Consider the following 27,541-nt stretch of genomic DNA (forward strand, 5'->3'; position numbering starts at 1 on the left):
CCTCCAATTTGTGTGGGGTATGGGATTTCATTCCCATAGATAAATGATTTCTTAAGGGAACTTCTTGTGAGAGAAAAGGTGCAATTGAAGGCCTAAACTTTGGTATGCTTGCTAACAAAATATTGCTTGTATTCGTGGGATCAATGTAGCTTAACAAGTAGTATTGGGGCACTTAAAAAGTGCTTAACTTTGCAGTATATGTGCTGTGGGAGGGGCCACAAAGTTTACCAATGCTCCGTTATTTTTTTTTTAATTTTTTAAAATGTTTTATTTATTTTTAACACAGAGAGAGACAGAGTGAATGGGGATAGGGCAGAGAGGGAGACGCAGAATCCGAAGCAGGCTCCAGGCTCCGAGCTGTCAGCACAGAGCCCGAAGTGGGACTCGAACTCACAGACCATGAGATAATAACCTGAGCCGAAGTCGGACGCTCAACCGACTGAGCCACCCAGGCGCCCCACCAATGCTCCATTCTTAAAGCAGTTGTATTTCATTCAGGAAGCCACACGTAAAAATAGGCAATCTCAGTCTAATGGTGTGTGTGTTATTATAGAATGCTGGTTAGGCACGAGACCTGTGACTCAAACTGGGGCAACAGGGAAGCCTTCCTGGAGGAGGTGATACCTGAACAAAACCTTGGAAGGAGAGTAAGAGCCAAGTGAGAAAGACAAAAAGACACTGAGAGCAGAGAAAAGAGCATGAGAAAAGGGACAGTTTTGTGTACAAAGCAGCCCTGTGTTTGAGTTTGGGGGGAGGGGTGGTGTTTAAGGGGGGGTTGCAAGCAGTACAGCATCCAAAAAGCCACCTGATCTCACCTTATAAAGTTAATAATTCATGACATTAGGTGGAGTCACTCTGCCCCCTAAGCACCAGATAGTGTGGGCTGGAACTTCCATTCTCCATCGTGTGGAAAGTCCACTTTCTTCACCAGAGACTTCTGGAAGCTTTATACTCTGTGGATCTGAGCTCTCACAACTCCTAAGTTCATTTGAGTTACTGGATTGTTCTGAAAGTCCCTTCCTTGTTCTGCCGTGTCAGCCCAGACCTAGGCCTGGGCTCCTTTCTAGGACTTTCATCAAAAGCCAGTCACACCAGCCGTCACGGTGCCATAAACTTGACCAGAGGGCAGGAGCCGTGAGAGCGTTGGGTTGGGGGCACAGAGAATGTGACCTGTCCACAGTTGTAGGTGACGTGTTCCTGTGGCCCGCCAGCCTGAGCCTCAACGTCCACGGTGCACCGCCTTGGTCCTTCCCATCCCTTCCCCACCCCTGGTCCAAGCCCTCTCGGGGTACAGCGCCATTCAGCCATCTTTAGAGAGGGGAGGGGGGGTCCCCCACCCTCAGCTGGGGACTCTCTTGGTGAATCCAAAGGTTTTCCTCCTCTATTCGCAATATAGAAATTTCCCTTCCCAAGGATGTTGCCAGCCCTCTCCCAGGACAAAAGGAGCTACAGTCAGTTTGGGTTGAAAGCAACCTTCTCCCAGCCCAACTTCCCTGGATTTCTGAGAGAACTCACTGGTGTGCCACTGTAGGCAAATTGGCACTATAAATTAGGCCCCTTGAAATCTTATCTGCCCCCTAATGGAGACCGTTCGCAGGGGCCTGGAACACAGTGCCCGCTGCCGGGAGGGAGAAGCGAGGAGAAGAGCACGTAGCCTCTGTGCTCAGCCACCTCCTTGTGGGAGGATCCCAGATCCTGAGATAAAGAAGTTTGGTTTTCTTTTCTGAGTGGAAGCAGGTACTGGGGCTGACGTCTGAGAAGAGGCTGCTTTTTCGGTCTCAGAACTGTTTGTCAACATTTGGCTTCTACTCTGTGACATGCACGGGTGCCCTTCAGAGCCTGACCTTGCTTCTTCCTACATAAAGGAAAAAACCAGTATCCTAGGATGCTTTTGATTTTCCAAAACAGTGTTCTCTTTTGTTTTTTATGCTCAAGGTTCACAGGCTGTTGCTGAGTTTCTAGCCTTCTTACGAGAGCGAACATTACGCTGTGGGTGACTTCGGGTGCTGTCTGGTGGATGGGGGTCTCCTTGCTGGGTCACTTGAGATAGACCTTTTCTTCTTCCCCGCCTGGGGCCTGGTACCAACTGTGTCAGACAAGTACCAGCCTCCGTGACCTTAGGGTCTCTCTTGACCCAGGACCCTGAAGTTTCTTAGGGAAAGTGGTTTGGAGAATTCTCCAGTGCCTCTAGGGATAAGGCAGTTAATATGGAAAATAGACAGCAGCTGAATAGATGGAAACTGCTCGATCCCGTCTAAAGCCATTACATAGATGTCATTGGTGCCACCTGCAGAAAACCTGCCTCTAGAGGACATTACTTAAGAGCCTGCACAGAGCTCCGTACCAGAATGACCCTGCCAAGCTGTGACCCCGGGGAGGGCTCTATCCTGAAGGTAGGAAAGAACTCCCTTTGAACGGGTGAAACCCTTGTACTTGGGTAAATTGGGAATTACGCTCCAGGCTCTTTTCTTCTCGATTCAGGCTTGCTTCCCAGCTTCCGTGCAGCCTTGCTGAGTTTGTCCACTGATGCAGGGACGGTGCCTGTCACCCCTGCCCAGGCGGGGGGCAGCCGAACTGATACCGTGCAGATAGCACAGCTGAGCTAGGAACCAGCTAGGTTCTCCTGAAGGAGGGACCACCTGTCATGACAGGTTGGCCACTCCGGGAGAAAGCCTGTGCACATCCCTGCAGGCCAGATGTGGAGTAGAGCTTTCTCGCACCCCCACCAGTCCAGTCCAAGCCATGGCCTTCTACCTGCCTTCCTGCTGTAGCCTGCTAATTGATTTCCCTGTTTTTGCCATTATGTCCCCGCAATCTATGTCAGCAGATCAGTCAACGTGATCCCTTTAAGATGGGAAGTCACTCTCCTGCCCCCAAACCCTCTAACGATGTCCCGTCACTTAAAATGCTAAATTCTGGGGTGCCTGAGCCTGGGGCTCAATTGGCTAAGTGTCAGACTCTTGATTTGGGCTCAGGTCATGATCCCAGGGTTGTGAGATTGAGCCCCATGTAAGAGCTCTGCACTGAGTGTGGAGCTTGCTTGGGATTCTCTCTCTCTCTCTCTCTCTCTCTGTCTCTGTCCCTCTCTCTCTGCTGCCCCTCTCCCCTGCTTGCTTGCTCACTTTCTCTCTCTTTTGCTTGCTCTAAAAAAAAAAGACTTCTAAAATTTTTTTAACATTTATTTTTGAGAGAGCACGAGCAGGAGAGGAGCAGAGAGAGAGGGAGACCAAGGAGGGAGACACAGAATCCGAAGCAGGCTCCAGGCTCCGAGCTGTCAGCACAGAGCCCGACGCGGGGCTTGTACTCACGAACAGTGAGATCATGACCTGAGCCGAAGTCAGACACTTAACCGACTGAGCCACCTACCCACCCCCCAAAAGTCTTAAATCCCAGTCACAGCCCTTGAAATCTACACCACTAGGTCTTTGCTTTTCTCTCCCTCCCTACCATGGCCACTTCCAGCTATGTGGCTGCCTTGCTTTGTCATTCAAGGATCAGGCAGGTTCCTGCCTCAGGACCTCCCACCTGTGCTGTGTCCTCAGTGGCTCATTCCCATACATCCTGGTCCAGCATCTCTGCTCAGGTCACTTCCTTGGAGGGCTTCCTTGACCACTGTACCTAAAACAGCACATTCTGTCATTCTCGGTCCCTTACTCTGTTTGGTTTTCCTTTGTAGCTCTTATCACTATCTGGCATATTAAATGTCTGTTCTGTGCCTGACTCCCAGCTAGAATGAGCCCCGGGAAGTTTGGGGCTTGGGCCTATCACTAGTTCCCCAGAATCCAGAACAAAGTATGGCACATGGGAGGTGTTGACCAAATGAGTGAAGCGAGGACAGATAATGTGGGGAGTGTGTGTGTATGTGCACATACATGTGCACCTTCTGAAGGGTTGGTCCACATACATCCTTCCTCAGTTTCATTAAAAATCCAAGAATGTTTTGCATTAACCCATAATGCACATTCATACTAGGACATGTGAAGTATAAAACCATCTATGATACTTCAGTAACCGTCACTGTAGGCCCCCCAGAGGCCAGTTGGTAACTAGTTATACCTAAAACCATCGTCCAGTGTTGATAAGCCCTCCTCGGGAAATCACGGGGCTATTCTTTTGGGTCGGCCCAAAAGGCAAATGGGCTTTTGGCTTTAAAAGTCCTCATCCTCAGCAAAGTTCACATGTAAACGGGTGAATGTAAGAAAACATAAGCAACCATGGGTGTAAAAATCTGGTCTGTCTTCAATCAACAGGTAGGCAAAAATGTCTCCAAAGGAGAGACTACAGCTTTAGTTAAATGTTCAGAACCCAAATTTAGCATTCTCCGACACGTCCTAGATCATGGGCCCATCACATGATGGAGCCTGATGGATCGAAAGAGCATGCTAACTTGACCTTCTGGAGCAGTGCAGTTTCGCATTGTCCCTTCCCACTGATGAAACAGACCTCTCTGTATAATTGAACCAGTAGCCTGTGCCCTCTAATCAGCAGAGGGCCGTCCACACAAGACTTTCCGCAAAGCTTCCAGAGGCAGGAGGATTCATCTTTCTCTCTTGGGGGTAAAAACCGACGGCCAAATGCTAGCATTTCAAGGGGATACCCTTGCAAATGGGATTGGATGTGAACGTGCAGACCACAATCAGATCTCCAAGAGCGCACAAGTGAAACGTTTTAACTTCTGTTCTTTTTATTTTATTTTTTTAATGTGTATTGATTTTTGAGAGAGAGAGCATGGCTGAGCGAGTGGGGGAGGGGCAGAAAAAAGGAGAAAAGGGATCTGAAGCTCTGAGCTGTGAGCACAGAGCCCGATGCAGGGCTCCAACTCATGACCACGAGATCATGACCTGAGCCAAAATCGAGAGTCGGCTGCTTAACCAGCTGAGACACTCTGGGGCCCCTGACTTACATTCTTTTTAAAATGAACGCTGGCTTTTTGGCATGAGAGAGGAAAACATTAGTTATTTGAGTGAAGCACTTGATATCGGTTGCTTCTCTCTTTTTTTTTTTTATAACGTTTATTTATTTTTGAGACAGAGAGAGACAGAGCATGAATGGGGGAGGGTCAGAGAGAGGGAGACACAGAATCTGAAACAGGCTCCAGGCTCTGAGCTGTCAGCACAGAGCCCGACGCGGGGCTCGAACCCACGGACCGCGAGATCATGACCTGAGCCAAAGTCGGCCGCTTAACCGACTGAGCCACCCAGGCACCCCTGCTTCTCTTTCTTATGAGAAGCCAACGCGAGTGGGTGTTACTTCCACGGGAGGCCAGGGCTTGGATGGCAAGCAGTTAACCTGCGGGTGTAGCTAATTAAGTAGTGGAAGAAAGGTCCAAACTCACTGCTTCCTTCTCACTGCACAGCTGGTATTCACTCAACCTTTCATTAAGTGAATCCTTTTATTCATTAAGGACTTACTCTGGAGCTTTTAAAGATTTTTTTGGTGGGGGGAGCAATTTCTTTTTCCCTCAACTTACTTTTCTCCTCCCTGCCCCCCCCCCTACTGTTTTTGATCGCTTGAGCCAATATCAAGGTTTAGCACACAGTAGGATTTCAACAGGGGCTTACTGCTTGGAAAAATTTCAGATGGAATATCTCTAAGACTTGTAAGCATTTAGGTTTGTCATATGTGAATTTCTTTTACTTTTCTAATTCGAATTTTAGTTAACACACAGTGCAATACTGGTTTCAGGAGTAGAATTCTGTGATTGCATGCAACACCCAGTGCTCATCCCAACAGTGCCCTCCTTAGTATCCTTCCCCCATCTATACCATCTCCTACCCACTTCCCTCCATCAGCCCTCAGTTGGTTCTCTTTTTGTTAATGTTAATTTATTTTTGAGAGAGAGAGTGAGAGACAGAGAGGGAGGCAGAGAGAAAGGGAGACAGAGGAACCAAAGTGGTCTCTGTGCTCACAGCAGAGGGCCTGATGTGGGACTCAAACTCAGGAACGATGAGATCATGACCTGAGCTAAGTCGGATGCTCAATGAACTGAGCGACCCAGGCATCCCTGTTCTCTATCTTTAAGAGTCTCTTGTGGTGGAATTTAAGAAACAAAACAGATGAACATACAGGAAGGGGGAAGAAAAGAGATAAGGAAACCACAGGAGAATCCTAGGTGAGTTTCAACACAAACCACTTAGGAGATGATGGGGATAAGGTATCAAAATGATTTTACTTGTCTGTCAAGACCAGTCTTGTCCTGCCACCCCAGGGGGCTTCCTCCTTTAGGCCACAAAGCACCTGTTCTGTCACGCACAGGGAGGCCTAATATTCCCTGGTAAGAGTAGCTTCGATTTTCATTTCTTTCATGGGAGGAGTGGGAAGGGGGAGTTGGAGAGGGTGAGGCTTTTGCTTCTTCTGGTGAGACACTAACTGTACTTCTAAGTATGGCAAGGAAGGTGACATCTTCCACCCTTTGAGGACGTTTTCCAGAAAGGGGTGACTGAGCTGTCTTCAGTGATTGAGTTGCAAAAAAGGAGAAAGACGTGAGGAAAAGCTTTTTTTGTTTGTTTTAAGTTCTGTAGGAAAAAAGGAAAGGCTTATGACAGTTATTTCAAAAAATAAACTTTTATTTAAGTTACATGTACAGTTTATTAATAAAAGAAAGATGCTTATCTACAGGTCAGCAGGACTGGATGTGTTCCCAACATGAGACTCTAGGAGTTGAGGATCCTGAGCGTTAGAACGTCGTCATACGCTCGACTCCTGAGGCATTACATGCTCTTAAATCGCATTTTGGTATCGAGTGACATTTTAGAAGGGGCAAGACCGTTTTTTCAAAGCCAGTCATTTTATTTTTTCCCCCAAAGAATTCTTTCCCCCAGTGCGTGTGTATAAACTGAGAAAAACCCAGGTGTCAGGGGTGGATTCCAGAATACCTAAGACCCATCAGTCAGTTGAGTTGACCCAAGTTATCGTCCTTCCTCTCTGCTTGGGCGTGTCTTTCCTTAGGAGAACCTTACAGTGTATGACAGGGGGTAGTACAGCTTGTTGGCTCCAGTATCTGTCTACACAGGAGCGATGTTGCATGCCCAGCGCTTCCTTCAGAGAATCTTTACCTCTCACGTTGCAATCCAGTAACCTGCTGCTAGTTGATATAGACGGCCAAGGAAAATAACGCTGGGACTTCTGGCTTCTTGGCTCACAGCATGTAACTGACAATATTCTTCTGTGCTGACCCGAGGGACCGCTAGTTTTCTACTTCCGGCATGCCCCCATATTGGACACCAGCCACGAAGGGCATCTGAGACACCTAGGAAACTGCTCAAGGACCCCAACATCGGTAGTGAAGGGGACTCCGCAACCGTGTGGAGTGACCTCCATCTTAACCTTGACACAGCTCTGCCTCCTTTTCTGAGAGGGGAATGGCAGTAAGCATGTAGAGTTTGGAATCTGCTGTTATCAGTGGCCCCAGTTTTCCCATCTATAAAATGCAGACATTGACCTACCCAGGTCCCATAAAATCACATAAAATACATAAAGATCACATAAAATACATGCCAGCATCGATCTAGCATATTCTTAAGCATACGGTAAGAAGTGAAGGGAGAGTCAAAGTGTGTGAGCTGCCATCCAAACACTGTGCAGGCCACCAAAAACTCGTTTCCATATCCCAGGCAGTAAAGCCAAAAGGTTGAGGCAGATACACACCAGCTCCGTTTCTAGGGTTCAAATCACGTAAGCCTTGAAGACTTTGTAACTGTATAAAGGTGATACCACCACCCGAATTTCCCACCTCGATCTCATCAGACAAGTGTCGCGGGAAACAGTTGGGACAAGGTCTCATGCGTGTTAGGCTCAGTAATGAGTCAAGTTACTGTCACTCTCACCGGTAAAGTCACTTAGCACTTTCGAGATGGTGCCACAACGAATAAATGGAGGCGTAGCATCGAGAGCGATCTCCAGCGGGAACGCTCGCCTTACACCCGCTACGTGCCAGGCACTGTGCTGAGCCCTTCTGTGGACTCTCACTTAACCCTCCCCGTGGCACAGCAACACAGTTCGCACCACGTCCACCTCGAGAAGGGCTTAGCTTGCCCGAACGACCACATCAAGACCGACACCACAGTCAGTGCTTGTGAACCTCCTTGCTGCCAATCTGTGACTTTCTCCTTAAGCAAAGTGAAGAAGCAAACTCGGGATGCTCTGCTCCCCTGCAGAGCCCACGACCCACCTACAGCCTATCTTAGGCTTCCTTCTGAGATCATCGCTAGTAGGTTTACAGGGAGACTGTCAGTCGGTGGTCCCCCTTGGTTCCTGTTTCTTGAATAAGCCAGGCTCAGAAGTGCTCAACGGATTTGGGGGACACAGTAGAGATGAGACACTCCTGTCATCTGTTCTTTAATAGCTTATCTGCAGACCCCCCAAGATTCATGCATAGGACCTCGCTGCTAACTCGTATTCAGCTTTTGATCTGTGAAAGCAGACAAGGATGATGTACATAGAAGGCTTACTCCCCCTCACATGAAACCGTTTTGACTTGGAAAAGTTCCATGCTTGACTTGAGAGAAGTCCCCAAAATGCCGTTGTAGAATCTTGAGATTCATGTCTCCTATATTTGGAAACAAGGTATCTTTGGAGACTATTTCTACTTCTACATATTCCTGAACCTCCACAGTTTAGGTCCATGATGTGGCTGAAACACTGATCATATAATTCCCAGTTTTTCTAAAGAGTCAGGCTGGTTGCTTAATTGTGAAACTGTGGAGCTCAAACTCCATGATCAGGACGAGCAGGTTGTGTTCTAAATTCTCGAACCTAAGTTATCACAGCAAAAGTGAATAAGCCATTTGCAAGTTTCCTGCCCACTAAAATCAGGGATTCTAGCTTCCATTTGGGTTCAAAAGAATAAACCTCTTCACTAGGTAAGAATTTTAGAACATTCCTCTAGTTAGACTAATGAGATGGAACATTCCACCAGGGGGGTGAGAAGAGTTAAAAGGTATACTTCAGTGAGGTCTCCCATTTGTAAGCATTAAACTGAAGAGTTAGTCCTTTTCAATGCCCTGTAGTTTTGCTATTTAAAGCCCATCTTCTCATTTTTTGAGAAGGGCTATCTGACTTCCAAAGATACAAGGAACAGAAGTAAGTGCCAAAGTCGAAGTCTCTCTTTTTTTTTTTTTTTTTTTTTTTTTGCCTTGTGTTCATCAAGAATAGAACACTGGAGGCTTGAAGATGATGCCATGGCTTTAAAATAGCTGTAAGAATGTCTTAAGGGGGTTGTTTGAACAACTGGGGGTACTTGCTTGCCAAATAGCTTGCAAAGGCCACTTAAAAATTTGGACTCAGGGACGTGGCTGGATTTCTTTACCAGGGGCCACAAATGTATTTACTCATTGTTTACCAGTCTTTGCAGCAAGTCCTAAAGTCTCCAGAGGACCCACTTTCAGTGACTGTGTACGACTCACTTGATTCCAAGCATGTTCCTTCATTGTTTGATAAGTTTCATATTTTACCTCTTAACTAATTCTCGCCTTGTCTAGTAAACTCTGTGGACATAGCAAACTTAGGCCGATATGTTTCATGTAGGATTCTTATAGCTCTTATTTGGATACTGAAGCCCAAGGCTCTAGTTCTTCATAAAGTGTCATTACATGCTGAATTGACCAGCCATATTAACTATTCTTAATACGTAGTTGCTTCATATCTTCAGCACTTGAGTTAGAGTTTCTGTCCTTGGCTACTTACAGGGGGTAGGGCAAGGTAAAAGATGGAGGTTGGAGACTCTTAGAAGGTTGGAGACTGGGACCTTGAACCTAAAAGAATACAGGTGGGACTGGAATGTAAGAGGAGATGATGGAGAATAATGCTTGATTTTATTCTTAAAAACTATGGCTTTGGGCCTTAAGGTTGACCTCGTAATGGGGGAAAATACTGGTATCTTCAAGCTTCCCAGGAGGGAACTTTGTGTTGCTCCAATTAAAAAAAATAAATCAGTGGGTTTTGTAGCATGGGGTCAAAGTACCAGGCAACCAAAGGGCCTTCAGAGTTCAGATACGATGAATGCTAACCTACTTATCACACGGGCACTTCAGATACCCTATGTCGGCAGGCCACATCCTGTTTACTGTAGTGACTATTTGAAGAGGAAGTAACAGGTGGACAGTTGAAGAATCCTGCGTTCACGGCTACAGCCTCTTCCTTCTATATTCCGGAATTGCACACCCCCCAACAAAAGCCCATGCCTTTCACCTTGATCCATCTGACCAAAATCACAACAGGTATCTATTAAACAATATGGCAGAAGCAACTTCATCTTGGATTGTTGATCTCTGCTTAAGCCACAACCGAGGTGTCAACTGCCTTACTTATATTCCACGTGCAAGTGGAATGGGAGTCACCCACCGATCTGTCATCCACTTATCTCAAAATACCTCTTCATCCTCTTGCTCCCGCATTGGTCATTTAATCCCAAAAGGAATCCTGCCTTCTGCAGCAGACTCCGCACCTCATTTTGGAATTAGAGCATCTTCCCAGGAATTCACGCCTCCTATCTTCCCTTGCTTGCCCACATCCTGAGACTTGAGAGAAACGAGGCAATGGCCAACCTGATGGAAAACTTATTAAAGCCCCGTGCTACTTTTTCTTCTACCCAAATTCCTTATCTGCCCTTCATACTAAAAATGTCAGACATTTTCCATAGAAGGAATCCATGCCAGCCAGATTAAAAAATTAGAAGGTACTACAGGTTATCCATGAAGTCACATTGGAACAGTGGTTTTTCAAATGTTAGCTTACATCAGAATCACCTGAAGGGCTTGGGGAAACATATTCCTGGACCCCACCCCCAGAGTTTCTCATTCGGCAGGTCTGGGAAGGGACCTGAGAACTTGCATTTTTAACAAGTTCTCAGAGGATGGAGATGTTAACCCCACTGAGAACCACTACCTTAGAGTTCAAGAATGGCACTGAATGTTACCTCTCCAGCCCTCTTCATGGAAGACTGTGTACACGTATAAAAGCAGAACATACTTAGCTCAAGGACAAGAAGCACTCATCCTGGAGCTACATATAATGATAGGACACGGAAAACAGAGACTTAAGCATGAACAAGCAGAATTGGCAGAAATCTTAGCACAGGTTTCTAGATCAGGGAACAAATGAATGAGAAAAGGAACTTTCCCCTGAACAAGAGGAATTCTAGGTATAGGCTAAGTCAGCTTCTTTTACAAAATAAATAATTGGGGAACAAATATGAAGTGGTACCTTGTTCTCTTGGTACTTGGTTGTAAGAGAAAGTAGCCAAATTACAGGCTTAGTTATGCAACGTCAAGGTCTGTATCACGTAGCTCCTATAGTTCATTAGAACGCTTGATTCTACTCAGGCTGTTTATAGAAGTTTATCCTAGAGGAATAGGCACAAACCGTGGGTAAGCTGCTTGGTTTAATTGTTTTAGCACTTGAAAAAAAAATGTACAGTAGTTTGAACACTCAGTCTTTGCAAGCCTCCACTGAGGTCCAAGGTTTCATTCATACGTACAAAATTAGTTTACAAATTTTTTGGCAATTTCATCTTAGTAACCCGTTTTATCCTATTGCCATTGTCCCAACCGTTGAAAAAGTTTACAATAATTTACATAGAAATATTTTCAAAGTGCTTAAGAATAGTGATTGTTTTCTGGGATATTTACAGATGGCCTATACAATGTATGTACAGGTGGTCTACACTATAGCACAAGTGTCATTGCTGGAATATGGCTTTCTAGGGAAAGTGCATATTTGGCCAGATGTGGCAATACTGTCTAGAAGTTCAAGGGTTAGATACTTGGTAACCACATCCAAAGCTGAAGTAGAATGTGGGCAGGGATATTTACAAAAGTCATATAAAAACGGTCAAGTAGACAAGCTTGATCCATGTAAAGATATCTTGATGTTCTTCCAGACTGGAGGAAGAAAGACTTCAGGCGTTGGCTCGGTTACCATTCCGAAGTGGGGGGAGGGTATTGGTCTAGACCTCAAAGGTCAAGACTCGTCTCAGAAGTCAAGCTAGATCGTCATCTGTGCTTACAACTGATATCTGTGGAAGAGAAAGAGTACAGAATGAGCTTGGTGGTCACTCACTGGTAGTAACTCCAGTCTCTGAAATGATGGACCTTGCTTTTGGGCTGGTCATTCAGAGACCAAAGGGGCATCCAAGGAAGTCAGATCTCAAAAAAGTATTGAGTTGTGTCCTTGATGCATTTTAACTTGAATCCATTGGTATCTACTTGGTAGACAGAGAAAACAGTGGAACTGATGCTGCCATTCTACTTAATGATCTTAAGTAGAATAGGGAAAAGACACATGTGTGCCATCAATTGACCACCATTCTTTGTTTTGCCCAAGAGCTTGAGAGAGGGAGTGCTGAGTACTTGTTGGGTTCACATTCTTCCCTAAGTGAAGGCCAAATACTCCAGTTGTGTTTCAACTGAAGAACAAACAGCTGACTCTGCTGCTGAAAGGAAGCTAGCTATAGTAGATGGGATAGGCCACTTCCAAGCATTTGGTATTGATGGCTAAACGAATCTCGCTTAATACACTGACTTTAAGCCAACTCCCCTATATAGGATGTGCTAATTTTTAAGTGTCCGGTAGACAGCGGCCTTAACAGTTCAAATAGGAGCCACTTGGTTCATATAAGTTGGTACATACATTTTCCATAACCAAGAAATATCTCCAATAGTACAGTGATGACCTTAGATCGACTTACTTGTTCTATATGGGGCAGATGCTTAGCAACTGACTGGCATGTGTTCTAACAGGCTAGACTGTCTACTCTCCGGGTGGTAGATGTATTTGGTGGCTCTGTGATCCCAATGGCTCTTTCCAGCCCAAGCAGCCATAGCTTGAGTCAGCCGTCTCCTTTCCAGAAAGTCCTACAGCAAGCCATGGTGTATCAAGACACAAAGCTGACTTACTGCTGGGTACGTGTGTCCAACAGAAGCACTGTGTCTGCCAATGTCTATTGACAAGTCCTCTTCGGTAGTCTTCAAGTACACAGGATTGTCAAAGTTCATGCTTTTCATGTTCTTGTGCTGCCAATTCCGCCACATCAAATAGCCACCCACCGCTGCCATTGCCAAGAGCACTGAAAAAAGTGAGAAGGTGACTAGGCAGCCTCTAGTCTCAAAACATCCAAAAAAAAGGGTCATGTTCAGGGATCGGTGATAGGTGACATGAATACAAATTTTAGGTTTTAGGAAGTTGGCATGGCTAAATGTTGGAAGATAAATGTTGTCAGGAGCTTGAGACAAGTTCAGACCAGCGGTTAAGTGTCACTCCGTGGACTGGTGCTAAGCTCCACACAGCCATGTGGGCGAGTGTGGAGTCCTGGGCCCCTTCCCGGGCCAACTGAATTAAAACTGCACAAGTTTCTGGAGGGCTTTCCAAGTGTTCCCCCAGGCGTGTTAGCTAGGCTTGGAATCCAGTAGTTGAGGATAAAGTGACCCTTTTAGCCCAGTGCTTTAGAATCCTCATGCCCAAAAATTGCTCTAGAAGTTCTTTCCCCGGGGTTTAATAATTCTTAACCATTTTTAATTTACCCTGTACAAGTCCTCCAACTCCTCAGGAAGGCATTAAAGTATCTGTATGTCACCCCTGTGTGACGCATCATATACATTTCAAAGAGGGGAATAGACCTGTGTTCTTTACCTAAAGGGACGGGTTGTGAAAGGGCAAGAGCCAGACTAACAACTGTGGAGTAGAGAGCAATCAGCACCATTCATGGAATAGCTGAGAATTTACCACTGCGAGTCACTGTGCTAAGTATACCATCGAAGAGAAAGGTATGGACTCCGTGTGCCATGCTGGGGACAGAGTGAATGTGGTCAATGTCACGAGTACTGTGACCATGGGAGAGGGGTCTCTAGATGGATGAGAAATGTCCATCTGGTGGGTGGTGAACAAATTCATCAGACCCAGATACGTAGGGAAGGTACTTACAGAGAGGAAGGATGGCCCAGGCAGCAGAAGTGCCTTTCGGAGGAACAGTGACCTCCGTTACCGCTGTGGTCACATTGATCCCTACAGGAGAATAAAAGGAATCGGTTTAGATGGACCTGAATTCAGACTTAGAAATGTATCCGTCTGGCGGAGCACCTCATACCCGGTGCTCGTTACTGATGTTTAGTATCTACTGCTTTGTATACCAGGAGCAACTGGTCTACAAGTATTTGAGAGGCACGTGCTAGAACAGCTATTGCACTAACAGTTTGCTAACAGAAATCTTAATAAGTCAGAACAGGCTAAGAATTGCAGGCTCTAAGTCTTTGGAGTTCAAATGCATGTTACCAATCAGGGGCAGAATGAGTAGTTACAGGCTGCATTCATTACATAAGCAATAAATACAGGGAGTGTGGCTGTTAGTTGAGATTCACAGTTGGCAGTACTGGCCCAGTACCTCCAGGAGCTAGTCCACTAGTTGGCGAACTTTCTACTGTGTTGAAACCCTTTGTCTCTCTGTAAGTCACAGTAGTTGCAGTACCTGAATTACAAAGACCAAGAACCTGGTTAATGCCAAGGTTCCTGAGTGGCGAGCTGTTTCGTCCAGATAAATCATGAGAATGGTTACTTAACGCCACAGGAGACAGACAAATCACTGCTGAGCTAAAGTTGCACGGCCAAGGCTGAAAGAAAGTCTTCATGCGAAACCAAAGACACGTAAGCCTTGGGACGGAACAGTCAGCGTTTGGAATTTGACAATTCGAGAAGATGCACAGCCACACTTAACCTGTCAGCACCGTCCTGGAAGTTACAAGAAACGCTCTCAAAACCAGATTAGCAAACGTACTATTCTTACTGTCAGATTGCCTTGCAATGAATGACTTTCTTAGTAAACTGACCTAATCTCTGCAGGAACTCCTTAGTAAGCTAATAAAAGCCTCACACTGCGAATTCCTTGCTCACAAGAAGTGACTTTAATTTGCCACGCAATGAAAAGCTAAGGACAAAAGATGAAAGTCAAGTTTAAATGTGAGTAGAAGATGGCATCGCCCACTGGGGCCGTAAGGGTTCCTGTAATGATGGCCTCTTGGGAGGAAAATATTAAGACTCGGTTTAGTTATCTGCAAGTTGGCTAGCTCAGTGCTGTTACGGGCCTCACTGGTGCAAATCAGTATAGTCGCAATCACTCTTGAGTCAGCTACAGACTCGCCTGATGCTGACGTGAGTTAGAAGTCAGTTCTGAAGTACAGACATGAAACCCTGGCGTGCAAGTAGCAGATACATTCCCAAATCTATTCCAAGGATCAGAACAGAATTATTTAAAAACCCAGGCTGGTTTTATGGCTAGTGTCTTATTCTGTTGCCCGTTGGTGGTTGTAAAGGAAAAAGCCTTACTGTGGCACTCCCGGCCGTTTTCCTCTAGATTGTACCCATTGGGACAGGAACAGGTATACTTTGGAGAGTGATCGTTAATTTGTGGTGCTGGCAGACACAGGTATTCACATCCTCCGTTCTCCATGTCTTCTTCACACCAATTTTTACCTATTGAGAAATAAAAGTCCCTTAAAATAGGTATCCTGGTGCCTGCTATACATGGAGCCCTGTTCTAGATGCTGAAGACATGAGCCCTTGTCCCCAAGGAGATGAAACTTGTCTATCTGTCAAGCCTTGGAGCTCAACCAGTACAGTGAAGAAAAAATATAAGGGTACAGGAAGCATGCTCTAAAGATACCACAGATCCAAACAAACTTGTGGGAAGTCGCATAAGGATTATGCCTTGAACAGGTGGGTGGTGAGGGAGCAGGCGGGGGAAGGAGGTACCCACTACTGGTCCAAAGCTTATAGTGAAGACTCAAGGGAAGGAGATTAGCATGTTCTCCTTCGTCTTTGCTTTGCCTTGCTCCCACAAAGTGGAAGGAGCCCAGCTACAGGGAGGTTTAAGGCTTTCTGTTACATAGAAACAGTCAAGTATTTTGAGCAGGAGATAGTATGAACAGCTGTGGTTGAGGATCTACACAGAAGATGTGTCATGATGGGGAGGCAGAGAAAGTTTCTGGCATAAAGCTACTTTTGATGATAGTACAATCATCTTAGTATAAGAGATTGACGGCCAAAAGTTATGGAAAGCCTGAAATAAAAGACTGAACGCTGAGGGTTGGAAGGGAACACATGAGTTGAAGTTCTACAGCTCTCGAGGAAGTCAGAAATTTTAAAAAACATCAGCTTTGAAGGGTTTGAAGTGAGGGGAAGGAAGGGAAATTTTCCATGGTAGACCAAGTTGAGTTGCTAAAGAGTTACCGCTACCCAAGCAGGTACTACGTCATGCTGCTGTCCTTACAGTGGCCTTGCCGGGCCGTGCTCATCCACATTACCTGATGGCTGTACAAGTTCGTGATAGACAATGATGTCTTGGGCATCATTAAGGTTGTTAACGAGAGTGGCCAGCTCTGATCCAGTGAATTTATTGGCCCCATAGACTGCTTCATTTTCCCCATCGATCCAGTAGACACGATCCTAAAACAGAACACCCAAATGAACATGTGTACCTGGGATTAACACAAGTCATTATCTGAAGTCATCATCATTTACTTGCAATTTAATGGACCAAATTTATTGAACACTGGTCTGGGACACTGGATGTCCCAGACTATAAAAGATGCAAGTTGAGGCTTCTTAAAGTGCCATAAGAAATCAGCATAGAATTTGTCCCATGTTGTAAGTGTCCAACCCCCTCTTCCCGCGTGCCTGTTCTTTCTCTCCCAGGACGCTACAGTAACTCAGAGGTACACACTTAGACATGAGGCACACATCTCACCTCAAATATCGTTAGTGCGAGAGGATGAGCTAGGAACTCCAGAGACTTGAGGACAATCCTACGATCTTGGCCATTCAAGTCCACGCTGGACAACATGTGCAGCTTGGAGTCGAGCCAATAAAGACGGCTCTTTATAAGGTCTGGGGAAGAAAAGAATTGTCAAGGCATGATAAGCTGTCACGGCTCTGGCTTCCATTGAAAATATCCAAAAAGTCCAACATTCTACACTCATGGGTTCCTTCTCCAGCCCAGTTTCGTAAGGGGGTCCCACAAACCTTGTGAAGCAGCTGGCAGAATCTGTACACATATTCATTCTGGGAGACTAAGGGAGTGCCTGAGGTTCTCCAGGGAGCTGCCTTGAGAAATGTTACATTATATAGAAGTATTAAGCTAGCGTGTTGTTCTGCCCCTACGGGATGAGAGTTTCCAAGGCCCAAGTTCAGACTTCCCTGAATTCCTGTCACCTATTGGGTCCAAATGGACATAAAAGCTAGCGGTGGTGCAGCAAGTAATTTGCTAAGTCCACTGTCCCACTTGAATTGCTCAGTTACTCTCTTCCAAAAGTCCTGCTACGAAGGGAACCATAGAGAACTGTCTGCCATAGTGCAGAATAAACTGTAGAGAGAAGCGAAAACTGCAGAATTGGCGGTCAAGGAAGGAAGAACATACGTACCAAGGGTAATTCCATTAGGCCATTGGATGTCCACTGTCACCAGAGGCCGTCTATCAAATCCATTCATACCAGCTTTTTCTATTTTAGCGGGTTCTCCCCAGTCTGACCAGTAAACAAAGCTGGGAAGAGTTAAATGAGATAAGCCTCAGCGGTGTGGAAGGCATAAACTCGTAGTTTGCGACACACATTTAAAGAATGAATAGAAAACTCGAGAGACGATCAGTGACAATTAAGGGTCTAAGTTATGTTCTGGGGAAACAAAAGTGAACACTGAGAAATCTACAAGCTCATTATGGACTATATTAATCTATATAAGTGTGACACTTATATTTCAACCCCAAGTCACAGGTTAGGTCTTTCTTTTCCAAAAGGCCAATTCTTTCAGAGGACCCAAAAAGAAATATATGCTAAGTTTTAGGGTAGGGGCTGGCTGATTATGTTCTAGTGAGGATTCATGGGGGTCAACAGTGGGTAATACAGGCTCAGTCAACTTCCCCAGCTGCTTCCCTATATTATTTAGTGGCAATTTAGGGAGATGTCTCTGTGAAGTGTTGCTAGACAGGTCCATTTATTTCCCCTGGACTCTCAGACAACTTGGACATGTAGATGAAAGCTTTGAGGTATTGTGGTTACCACAATCCCCCGACTCGTGCTGGTACTTGGGTTTGCTCGTTGGGAGCTAACATGACAAAGAATTCAGACAAAAATTAAAAATCACTCGGAAAGAAGGTGGGTGGCCACAAGGGCTCAGGTACAGCTTTTGGTGCATGTCACAGCAGACCTGTCGTTTCATTAACGTCAAGCAGCGGTCATACAGCCAGGGAGGGCCTGTAGTACAGTCCACCATGACATCGCCGACATCTTGAACTGGATAATTGTTTGTTGTGGGGAGCTGAGTCTACGGCCACACCACCCTGAACGTGCCCCACCTCGTCTGTTGTAGAGAGCTGATAAGTCTTGGGATTTCAGTACTATTTCAGCCACGGGGATAGCTCCTGGCATACACAGATAGCATCCAAAAGGCTGTAAGATGAAAAGCAGACTACAAACCCAGACAGTGGGTCCACAGCTATGGAGGCAGGCTCCCGCAAGTCAGAGTTAAACAGGAACTTCCTCTTGGCTCCATCTAGGGTAGCTACTGAAATAGTCTTAGAAGCCGCATCCGTCCAGTAGATGGTCTTGTACACCCAATCAACAGCAATGGCTGCAGGATTATAGACATTGTCGATCATTTTAACATGTCTACCAACCTTGTCATCAATTGAGGCACTGAAACAGAATAGGTCACAAGAAATTTAAGAGTTTGACACCATCAGAGCCTGGAGAATGGACTTTCTGTTTACAAAATGGTCAACAGCTTTGTTCAGAAGAAACTCTAGTAACACCACAGCTCACCACTCAGATTATTTCACTATGCCTCTTACTGGTCCAACACAATACTGTCCATTATTTAGTTGCTGTTACGTATTCGATATGCAAGAATGACCCATTTCTAAGTGAAGCTATTTGTTTCAGGAACCATCGTCTGCGTTTCCCTAGTTGCGGTTAAGAAAAAGCTGTCACTACCATTTCTAGCTTATAGCAGCTATGAACAATTGTCAGTTAACTAGAGAGAAAGGGGTGAAAATAGGAAAAGTTAAGATGTGCTTTGTGATAATCCTACAGCTATAGCCACCTTGTACTTGACAGATGATTTAGTTTCTAAGGAGGAACTAATAGTCATATAATAGTTGGAGAATCAATCAGCGTTCAGATTTAAGAGTCCCAGCTCATTAGATACTAGATTGGAGCTACAAATTCCTCCAAACCTTCCCAAAGACCAAGTGACAAGGACTTGATGTCGAGACACCATGCACAGAACTGAAGTTACCTGAAGATGGCCTTTTGGCTTAGATCAGCCCAGAACAGCTTCTGAGCAGAGATATCCACATCCAGAGCCACTGTGTTTCTTAGCTGTTCAACTAGTTGGATGTATTCTTTCCTCTCCAAGCCAATCTTCCGGATGTCTCTTCGATTAGTGAAGATCAGACTTGGTTCTTTGCCTGCGAGAGAGGAGTCAGGTTTATTTGGTTTTGCTGTAAGAAGGCAAGGTCCTTCTGAGTCAGCTCCTCTTGGAGGAGGAGCACTTGTAAAGTAAAGCCAATGCTAAACACCTGAGGAATATTCTTGCTGCACTCCGTGTTCCCTGGGACTGCAAGTACTTCCCACCATCGGAAAAAGGCCATCCTGGGGTCACAGCACTCAATGGGAGGGTGGCTGATGGGTAAGTTACTTACTGGGATTGCGCTCAAGTCTGGGAAGTAGAGAGTAAGCAAACCTGGGAGGTGTTCATGGTGTCAGACGCAAAAGAAACTGACTAAGGCAGGTGTCTGGGGAAACGATAGTCTGTTTAACCTATGATACTGCACTGTGAGTCAGTAGCACGGTTCCCAAGTACAGATAGTCCCCAACTTAGGACTTTTTAACCTTACGATGGTACAAAAGGGGTTTGCGTTCTGTAGAAACCACACTTTGAATTCAGAGTTTGGATCTTTTCTCGGGGCCAGGGATAGGTGCTACCAACCTCTCTTGGGATGTTTTCTCACGATACTGTGCAGGAGCTCGGGGTCAGCCCCGCGATTACACGAGTGACCAACCGATCCACCAACGCCCATCTGTACCCATAAAACCATTCTGCTTTTCACTTTGAGTACAGTACTCAATACGTGACAGGAGCTACTCGATACTTGATGATAATACAGGCTTTGTGTTAGATGATGTTGCCTAACAATAAGCTAATGTAAGCGTTCAGAGCACATTTACGGTGGGCTTGGCGAAGCCACGCGACTTGGCAGGTTAGGTATGTTAAATGCATTTTCGACTTAGGATATTTTCAGCCTACAACGGGTTTATTGGATTGTGACGTCATTGTAAGTCAAGGAAGAGCTGCACTGTTTTAATTCCATACTGAGTTGACTCTTGGAGTCACTGGCTGTAGCTTTCGTAAGCACTTGCTCCTAAGGTACCAGAGCAACACGAACCCAAGTCCATTTACCTACTGCCTTGCACACGCCAGTGGCAAGATCCATCTGATATCCTCGACTACATTCACACTTGTAACCGCCTTTTAGGTTGATACAAATTTGGCTGCAGATTCCCGGGTTTTGGCATTCATCAATGTCTAGGAGGGAAATTAGAATCAGTCTTGCTGTGCCTAGATGATACAGAGATACACAGTCTTTTCCAAGCCCCCCCCCACCGCTATCCCCCCCCCCCGACCCCGGCCAGGGCTCAGGCTCCCTCCCTGACTCACCTCCACAGATTTTCTTATCTATCAGTTCAAACCCAGCTGCACAGTCACACGCGTACCCTATAACAAGGTCCTTGCAGATGTGAGAACAGCCACCGTTATTAACCAGGCATTCATTGACATCTGAAATAAAAAGGGACTAGAGTTACTCAGCACCTTACTCCAAATTGGTGTCTGCCCTGATGAACATTCAACCTTGGGGCTTTTTGTGATAAGGTATCTAGTTAGTCGGGCCCAACCCAAGATTTTCCTCCTCAGATCTAATCTGTCTTCAAGGTATGCATCTCGGAGGGTTTCGGGGGATAGAAAACCCGTCTCCTTGGCAAGTTACTAGTTGGCTAAGTATAATTAGTCAATTTCCCCATTGTTGATCTGTCATTTATAAGGAGGTAAGACTGTGTACCAGTTTGTCACTGCTTCGACTTCTAAGGCATAAAAATGCCACCCTGGAGCCCAACAACTGAAGTCGGTTCACCACGAGTGGTTTAAGCAGGCACTGTACGGGTCTGTGTGGCATCATTAACTGTGGGCCAGGTCATTGACCTTCCCCACCCTGTACTCAGGCCGCCGGGGTCCACTTACGACATTCTTTGAGGGGCTCGTCACTCCAGTCCCTGCAGTCCTGCTCCTGGTTACATACTTTACCGATATCTATGCATTCCCCGCTTCTGCACTTGAACTTGCCGGGGCCCAAGCACTGATTGACTACAGAGAGAAACACAAAAGTGAGATTCCACGGTGGGGCCGCTCAGAGCAATCCTGCGACTCACCCCCAGGACGCGAGACCCTTACCGTTTTTGCAGTTGACTTCATCAGAGCCGTCCACGCAGTCTCGGATACCATTGCACTGCCTGCTGCCGTGGATGCAGCTTCCGTCCTCACACTCAAACTGGTCAGGGCGGCAGGTTCGCGAAGCTGCAGGGCGGGGGGAGGCAAGACCGTGGGATGGTCAGCCAAGCTGTCCCAGCCGAGGCATGGAGGGGGAGGGGGAGGAGGGGATAGGCCCTACTGATAAGAAGGCTACGTACGACAGTTGACCTCGTCGCTGCCGTCTTTGCAGTCGGGGTCCCCGTCACACCGCCACTTCTTGTGGATGCACTCGCCCGAGCCGCACTGCGTCTCGCTGGCGGGGCACTTGGTGTGCATCCGCGGCTGGCGGCCGCACTGCTCCAGGGACTCGTCGGACTGGTCGGAGCAGTCGGCGTCGTCGTCACACACCCAGCTGAGGGGGATGCACGAGGACGTGCTGCACTGGAACTCGTGGGCGCCGCACGTCGGGGGCGCGCAGTCCAGCTCGTCGCTGCCGTCGCTGCAGTCGTCCTGGCCGTTGCACACGAAATTCCTGGAGATGCAGCGGCCGCTGGAGCACGTGAACTCATCGGGGCCACACGTGATGTTGCCTGCGGAGAGACAGTGGGCTCCGCTGAGCACGTGTCCCGCGCGTGCTTTCCAGACTCTGGTCCCACAGTGTAGCATGCGGGATCTCAGATCACGAGCCCTAGCTTTCCAGCTTCACTAAAAAGCTAACGTGGATCTCTATCAATATCCAAATTCGTGGAGTAGCTAGCAAGCCGTCCCGGTATGCACAAGAGGCAGGGACTCTTGAATAAGAACAGAAATAAAGGACCAAGAAAAGAGTTGAAGACTCTTAAGTTAATTGGAGAGGAGAACCACAATCTATCGGTAACTTAAAGCGACGGATAACTTGAACGAGAAAGGGGCAGTTCACTTTGAAAGGCAAAGACTCAGTTATCTCTCAATGGATAGACCACGGATCGGATTGTTAGCTAAAACTATTGTGTACCAGGTATACAGGCAAGACACTCGCAATAAGCATTATGACACTGTCACCAAAAAGAAGTCATCATGTTATACTACCACACATGGTTCCTTCTCTGCTGGTCCTTCAAATGAGGATCCGGAATCACGGGTCTTAAATATTTTCAAGTGTTAGAAAGTCATTGCTAGGGCTAGAATCTCAATCTAGCAGCCCGCTAGGCTGATAACGATAAGCCAGGCAGACTAGCCAGTTTGTGCTTGGATTCAGATTCCTGCCGAATGAATCAAGGTCACAGTTTGGTGGTAATTAGGGTAGAAACCACGACTCTCTTGGGAAGCAAAGTCTAGATTAAAGAGGGAAACTCTGGGCAGCTCCCGGGCTTACCAAGCCATAAAAGCTCCATTCTAAGATTGAACACCAAAACTCACTGGACTAGGTGCGGTGATATTGACCTTAGAAGTCGACCTGTACACACGCAAAATGGACGTTTCGACCGCAAACACCCTCAGCTCACTTATTCTGCATCAGGAGGCCCGTGCCCGTCAGACCTGGGAGGTGCAGCTTTCTGGGCCCTATAAAAGGGCGGTAGCTTGAAAGAGTGCTCAGAGCAGTGTTTGTTCAACCTAGGTATTTTCCCAGGGCCTGGCCTGAGACATGCGGCACTTTATTACACATTTTCCAGGAACAGACACGTGAAAGCATAGGAAACCGAGCTCGTTTTTACAGGCAGGGACCGTGAGAAGAGACAAAAGTAGCATCGGTGGGATGGAGTTTTCTTTGGGCATGTGCTGGCAAGATGTGAACGAACGTTTGTGCACCAAGTTACCCTTGGGAAAGGTCGAGCTAGAATCTAGCGTGGGCGTGGGGGGGCTACGAAAGGCTTGTATGATGTTCACGTAATTTATTCCAATCAGCAGACCCACTGGAGACCGAGGAATAAGCTTTCTGGCCCTAGTCCCCTCCTCGTTTCATCGAGCCCCGGTGAGGAAGGCCCACGACTTCCTGTCCTGACGGAGACTGGAGCCCAACGCACGATTCTGTGGCTTCACTGAGCTGCTTCTAAACGCTAGTGCCCTGAATGACTTACCTGCTTCTCGCTATCTGCCTAGAAGAAACCCCGAAGCAAGCCGTGGTCAGTTACCATGGGAACGTGTGGCCGAGTTTCAGGGCAGTGAGGAAAGCCAAGGAGTCGAGCAGAGAGTGAGATCACGGAAAAGCGCGTCAACGGAGCTGTTCTCTTCACGCTCCGGGGAGCTTCCCTGCCCACCCTTGAGAAAAGGGGTCTCTGGGATACAAGCCACTCCACACTGGTCTTCTTACCACAGTTCTCTTCATCTTCTCCACTGTCACAATCGTGTTCACCATCACATCTCCAGGACACGGGGATACACTGAGTGGAGCGGGCGCCACAGCTGATTTCATTAATGCGGCATGTTCTCATATCTGTTGACGATATACAGTCTCAAAAGAGCCTCCAAACTCATCAGGGCAAAGCTGCTGTTCCTGTGCTGCCTGTGAGTGGTCACACCTGCACCTCAGCGGCCTGGCCGGCGGATGCGATCGGACCTACCGTGGCGGAAGCCCGGGGCGGCTCGGGAGCCCTGCCAACCTGTGCCACCTGGCAGTGCACCTGAGAGCCTGGACCGTGTTACTCCTTCAAGGTTCCATGGCGCGCTCAGTCCTGGCTTTTGTTTTACTTGGCATGGTTAGGCTTACTGGCCGGCCTGCTCCTTGACCTTTTTTTTTTTTTTTTTTATATCGGATATCAGATAAGGTCACCCGATGCCAACTTCATTAAAGGCTGGAAGGTCTAACACCTGTGAAGTCTTCCTTTGACTAGATTCCTTTATAGGCTTCTTCACAACCTACTTTAGACTGGCAAAACGGGGACGGCTCCTGCAGGTTGACCTCACCGGGCCATCCTCAGGGCCACGTCTTTGTGGAACCTGTCTTTACCTGTGGGGACTTACCTGCCTTGACCAATGTTCTGATCGCTCCCCTTATTTCTTGCCTAGAAAACTGAGATGGACACATTTAGCTTCCTTTCTGCTTCACTGTGTTTTGTAAATCCTATTCCAGACCTAAACTTCGCTCCTATTGGGACTGCGTGTTCAGTGCTTTCACAGGTCTCTCCTGCTTTGAAATGAACGCCAAGACATGCTTCACCACGACAGTCAAAGGATCCCAATTTATCTGTCCCAAATCCTCCTCTTCTGTGATGTCACAGACCGTTTCCTGAATATCAGCCTAGGGACACAGATAGACCTTTGAATACCTATGAGGTTTCTCTTATTTAAGAACAAGCTGTAAGCTTTACCCTACTTCAATAACCTTAGGTAACAGGTTTGTTAAAAATCACGATGTCCCCCTATATTTAGCCACCTTACCCCATCAGTAATTGATTTTTTTTTTTTTCCAATCGCCTAAGCTGTGCATCTAAAAGCTTATCCTTGGCGCAAGTGGTCCCTCATATAGCTCAGCTTCCAGGACCACAGTGCCATCTGCTCGGAGTCCTGATTACCAAACATTTGCAATCTATGCACCTAGTCAAGGAGTTCTTCATCAAATCTGCTGGCTTCCGTCGTAAATATTCAATAGTGAAGCTACCCAAGAGGACGTGAGTCTTGTTAGACTAGGGAGAACATTCTTTAAAGGACACGGATCGACTGTTCGTGACTCGACTGACCTTGGAGTCAAAGGGCCTACACATCACGGTCGGCAAAGGGAAACTACAACCAAGTTTCAGATGAAACCATACTTGGAGCTCTGAGACACAAACCAGCCTGGAAACGTTAAGGTCCAAAGCAGTCACTCACGGCACTGTTCGGGGCTTTCGTCAGAGCCGTCTTCACAATCGGGATCTCCGTCACACTGCCACCGGCTGGGGACACATTGGCCATTGTTGCAAACAAAGTCCGACTCGGCACATGTCTTCTTCACTACAAAAGTGTATTTGCAGGGTTAAAGTCGAAGTCACCCAAGAGCTTATATTCCCATGGGGGGTAAAAATGAATGCTGGTACGTTGGCTTCTAACAATAAGACTGAGTCAATTGGCTCTCAACTGTGACAGTGTCCAGGAGAACACTAGAAAAACCTATTTTCACTTTTCCAGAGGAGAAAGGGGCCCACTTGAGAGAGCTGGAGGGGACAGAAGTCACGGTAAGGTTGCTCATTACCTGACAGCTCAGGGATACTTCCTAATGAACTTCTTGCAAGTTTCATATTGTTGAGTGTAAGTCATAGTTTCATGCTTTTATGCATTTCTTCCAAGTCATTCAAATAACCTCCTTAAGGTTTAAAAGCCAAACATTCCATCCTATGACTGGATCACAGTACAATTGTTCTAGGGGCTTCTCTAAACAGTCCACGGGTTTAGTGTAGAGTTGGGACACGCTTCAGGACTGAATACTGTCACTCCTACAGGTCTGTTGGGGTGGAGGAACCCGCCCAGTAAGAAACAGAAAAAGCTTAAACACGAGGACAAAAGAAGTCACATTTAGAGTCCTAGAGACAGACTAACATCGACTGACTGAAAGTCACCGAAGCCGCTGTGGAAGCTACCAGTCTCTTTGAGGCCTAGAGTGAAAGTCGCCTATAACAAGGTATCACGTGTCTGTGAATTCCTACTAGGGCAGGACTTTTCTCCTAGAATTTTGGTGACTCAGGTTGTTGTCCAAATAAGGAAAATCTCAGGAGGAAGGGGACACTGTTAAATACCAGGAAGATAAGCATAAACCCGGACTCTCTCCCATCCAAGTACTAACCAGGCTACCCGGACTCTCTTAAACCAGCCGGGTGGCTTGGTCACCTTCTCCACAAGGGAGTCAGAAAGAAAGAGGAATCTCAATAAGCAGCCACACAGGGTGTTCTAGGCTCATCCTTCCCAGGCTATGTTGTCCTTCTCTCATGTGCCTATACTTTCTACCTAAATTTCCAGTTTAAGATCTTCTCGAACGAATATTCTGTACTGGTAAATCAGCATAAACCCCATTAATTTGCTAAAAACTTGAAAGGGACTGCTTCAGGTCCAGGGTTTGAGCTGCATACAACTTGCAGGGTGTAGGGGACGCTAAAGTACAGGGCCGCTCTCGTTTCGCCTCAGACACCGTGTGGCAGGGGAAATCGTGACTACGGTCAATTCCGAGAACTCACATTGTGGTGATGAATCATGATGATCTGAAAAGGATTATTCATCTCCTTGAATTGTGTAGCCAAGGAAACAAGAAAAGCCACATTGGCTCTTGGATTCGCACCTGTTTGTAAAATCCCTGAAATACTCAAACCCCAGTATTAATGGTGAAGGCCATATCCAGGGCCCATGTGCTCCCGCGCATGTAGGAAGGTGCTAGAACATCCATAGAGCTGCTTGCTGCAATTCAACCTGTGATGGTCCTCAGGAAGAGGAGGCAGGAAATGGCTTTAAGGAGACCACACTGGTTTGAAGACAGATTAAAATGGTACAGGGATGGGCAAGAGGGGAGACTCTGCAAAGTGTGACGGCAAACAGGGACAGACAAATTGCTTGAGTTTGTCTCTCTCCATTCTGAACACAGTCTGGGAGGGTCAAGAAAGGCTGTTGGAATGGGACCTGAAGAAGTGGATAGAGATTCAGGTGTGCCACCGGGAAGGAGGGCTACCTGTTTCCTCCTCAGAGAGCTAAAGTTACTGATTAATCAGATCAGCCCAACACTTGTAAAACAATGAGTTACTGAGACCCACGGAAGCACCTGCCTTCTGGAGTCTCCCCTTCAACTGACTGAAAATGCTGGTCGACACGCTGGAAAGAAACAGCCCTGCTGAAATTGCAACCAAGTTCAGCATCAAGAGGCTGGATAGGAAGAATACTACAAGGCTTTCTGAGTTTTAAGCGTTTCTGCTGCCTTTTTCTTCCAGGGAGGAAGATCTCAAAACAAGCATTCAGAGCTTCCCTGAGCAGGGCTCCCATGTTCCTTCTCTACCTTCAGAACCACGAGGCAGAGACCAATTCTGGCCAAGGATATATTTAATTTTTACCACCTCATGTGATTGTGAGTGATAACTACATCTACCTCCTCAAATCTTCTCAA

At 46.7% G+C, this 27,541-nt stretch overlaps 1 protein-coding gene across 1 annotated transcript in view; it reads right to left on the reverse strand.

Moving 5' to 3' along the window:
• Positions 1-11,368: 11,368 nt before the first annotated feature.
• Positions 11,369-27,541, reverse strand: part of VLDLR (very low density lipoprotein receptor) — a 30,061-nt gene continuing 13,888 nt past the window's right edge. The window contains exons 3-18 of the mRNA XM_047097403.1: positions 25,291-25,413; positions 23,795-23,917; positions 21,723-22,094; positions 21,487-21,609; positions 21,277-21,399; positions 20,698-20,817; positions 20,440-20,565; positions 19,276-19,447; positions 18,456-18,674; positions 17,406-17,524; positions 16,733-16,872; positions 16,290-16,431; positions 15,313-15,459; positions 13,918-13,998; positions 12,894-13,063; positions 11,369-12,013 (exon numbers count right to left, since the gene is read on the reverse strand). Coding sequence (XP_046953359.1) covers positions 11,978-12,013; positions 12,894-13,063; positions 13,918-13,998; positions 15,313-15,459; positions 16,290-16,431; positions 16,733-16,872; positions 17,406-17,524; positions 18,456-18,674; positions 19,276-19,447; positions 20,440-20,565; positions 20,698-20,817; positions 21,277-21,399; positions 21,487-21,609; positions 21,723-22,094; positions 23,795-23,917; positions 25,291-25,413 — 2,336 coding nt within the window. The 3' untranslated portion in view covers positions 11,369-11,977. The remainder of the gene's footprint in view (positions 12,014-12,893; positions 13,064-13,917; positions 13,999-15,312; positions 15,460-16,289; positions 16,432-16,732; positions 16,873-17,405; positions 17,525-18,455; positions 18,675-19,275; positions 19,448-20,439; positions 20,566-20,697; positions 20,818-21,276; positions 21,400-21,486; positions 21,610-21,722; positions 22,095-23,794; positions 23,918-25,290; positions 25,414-27,541) is intronic.

Source organism: Lynx rufus, unplaced genomic scaffold (genome assembly GCF_022079265.1).
Source record: "Lynx rufus isolate CCGP_SWC_20201006 ecotype Redwood Valley unplaced genomic scaffold, mLynRuf1.p SCAF_10, whole genome shotgun sequence".
NCBI lineage: Eukaryota > Metazoa > Chordata > Mammalia > Carnivora > Felidae > Lynx > Lynx rufus.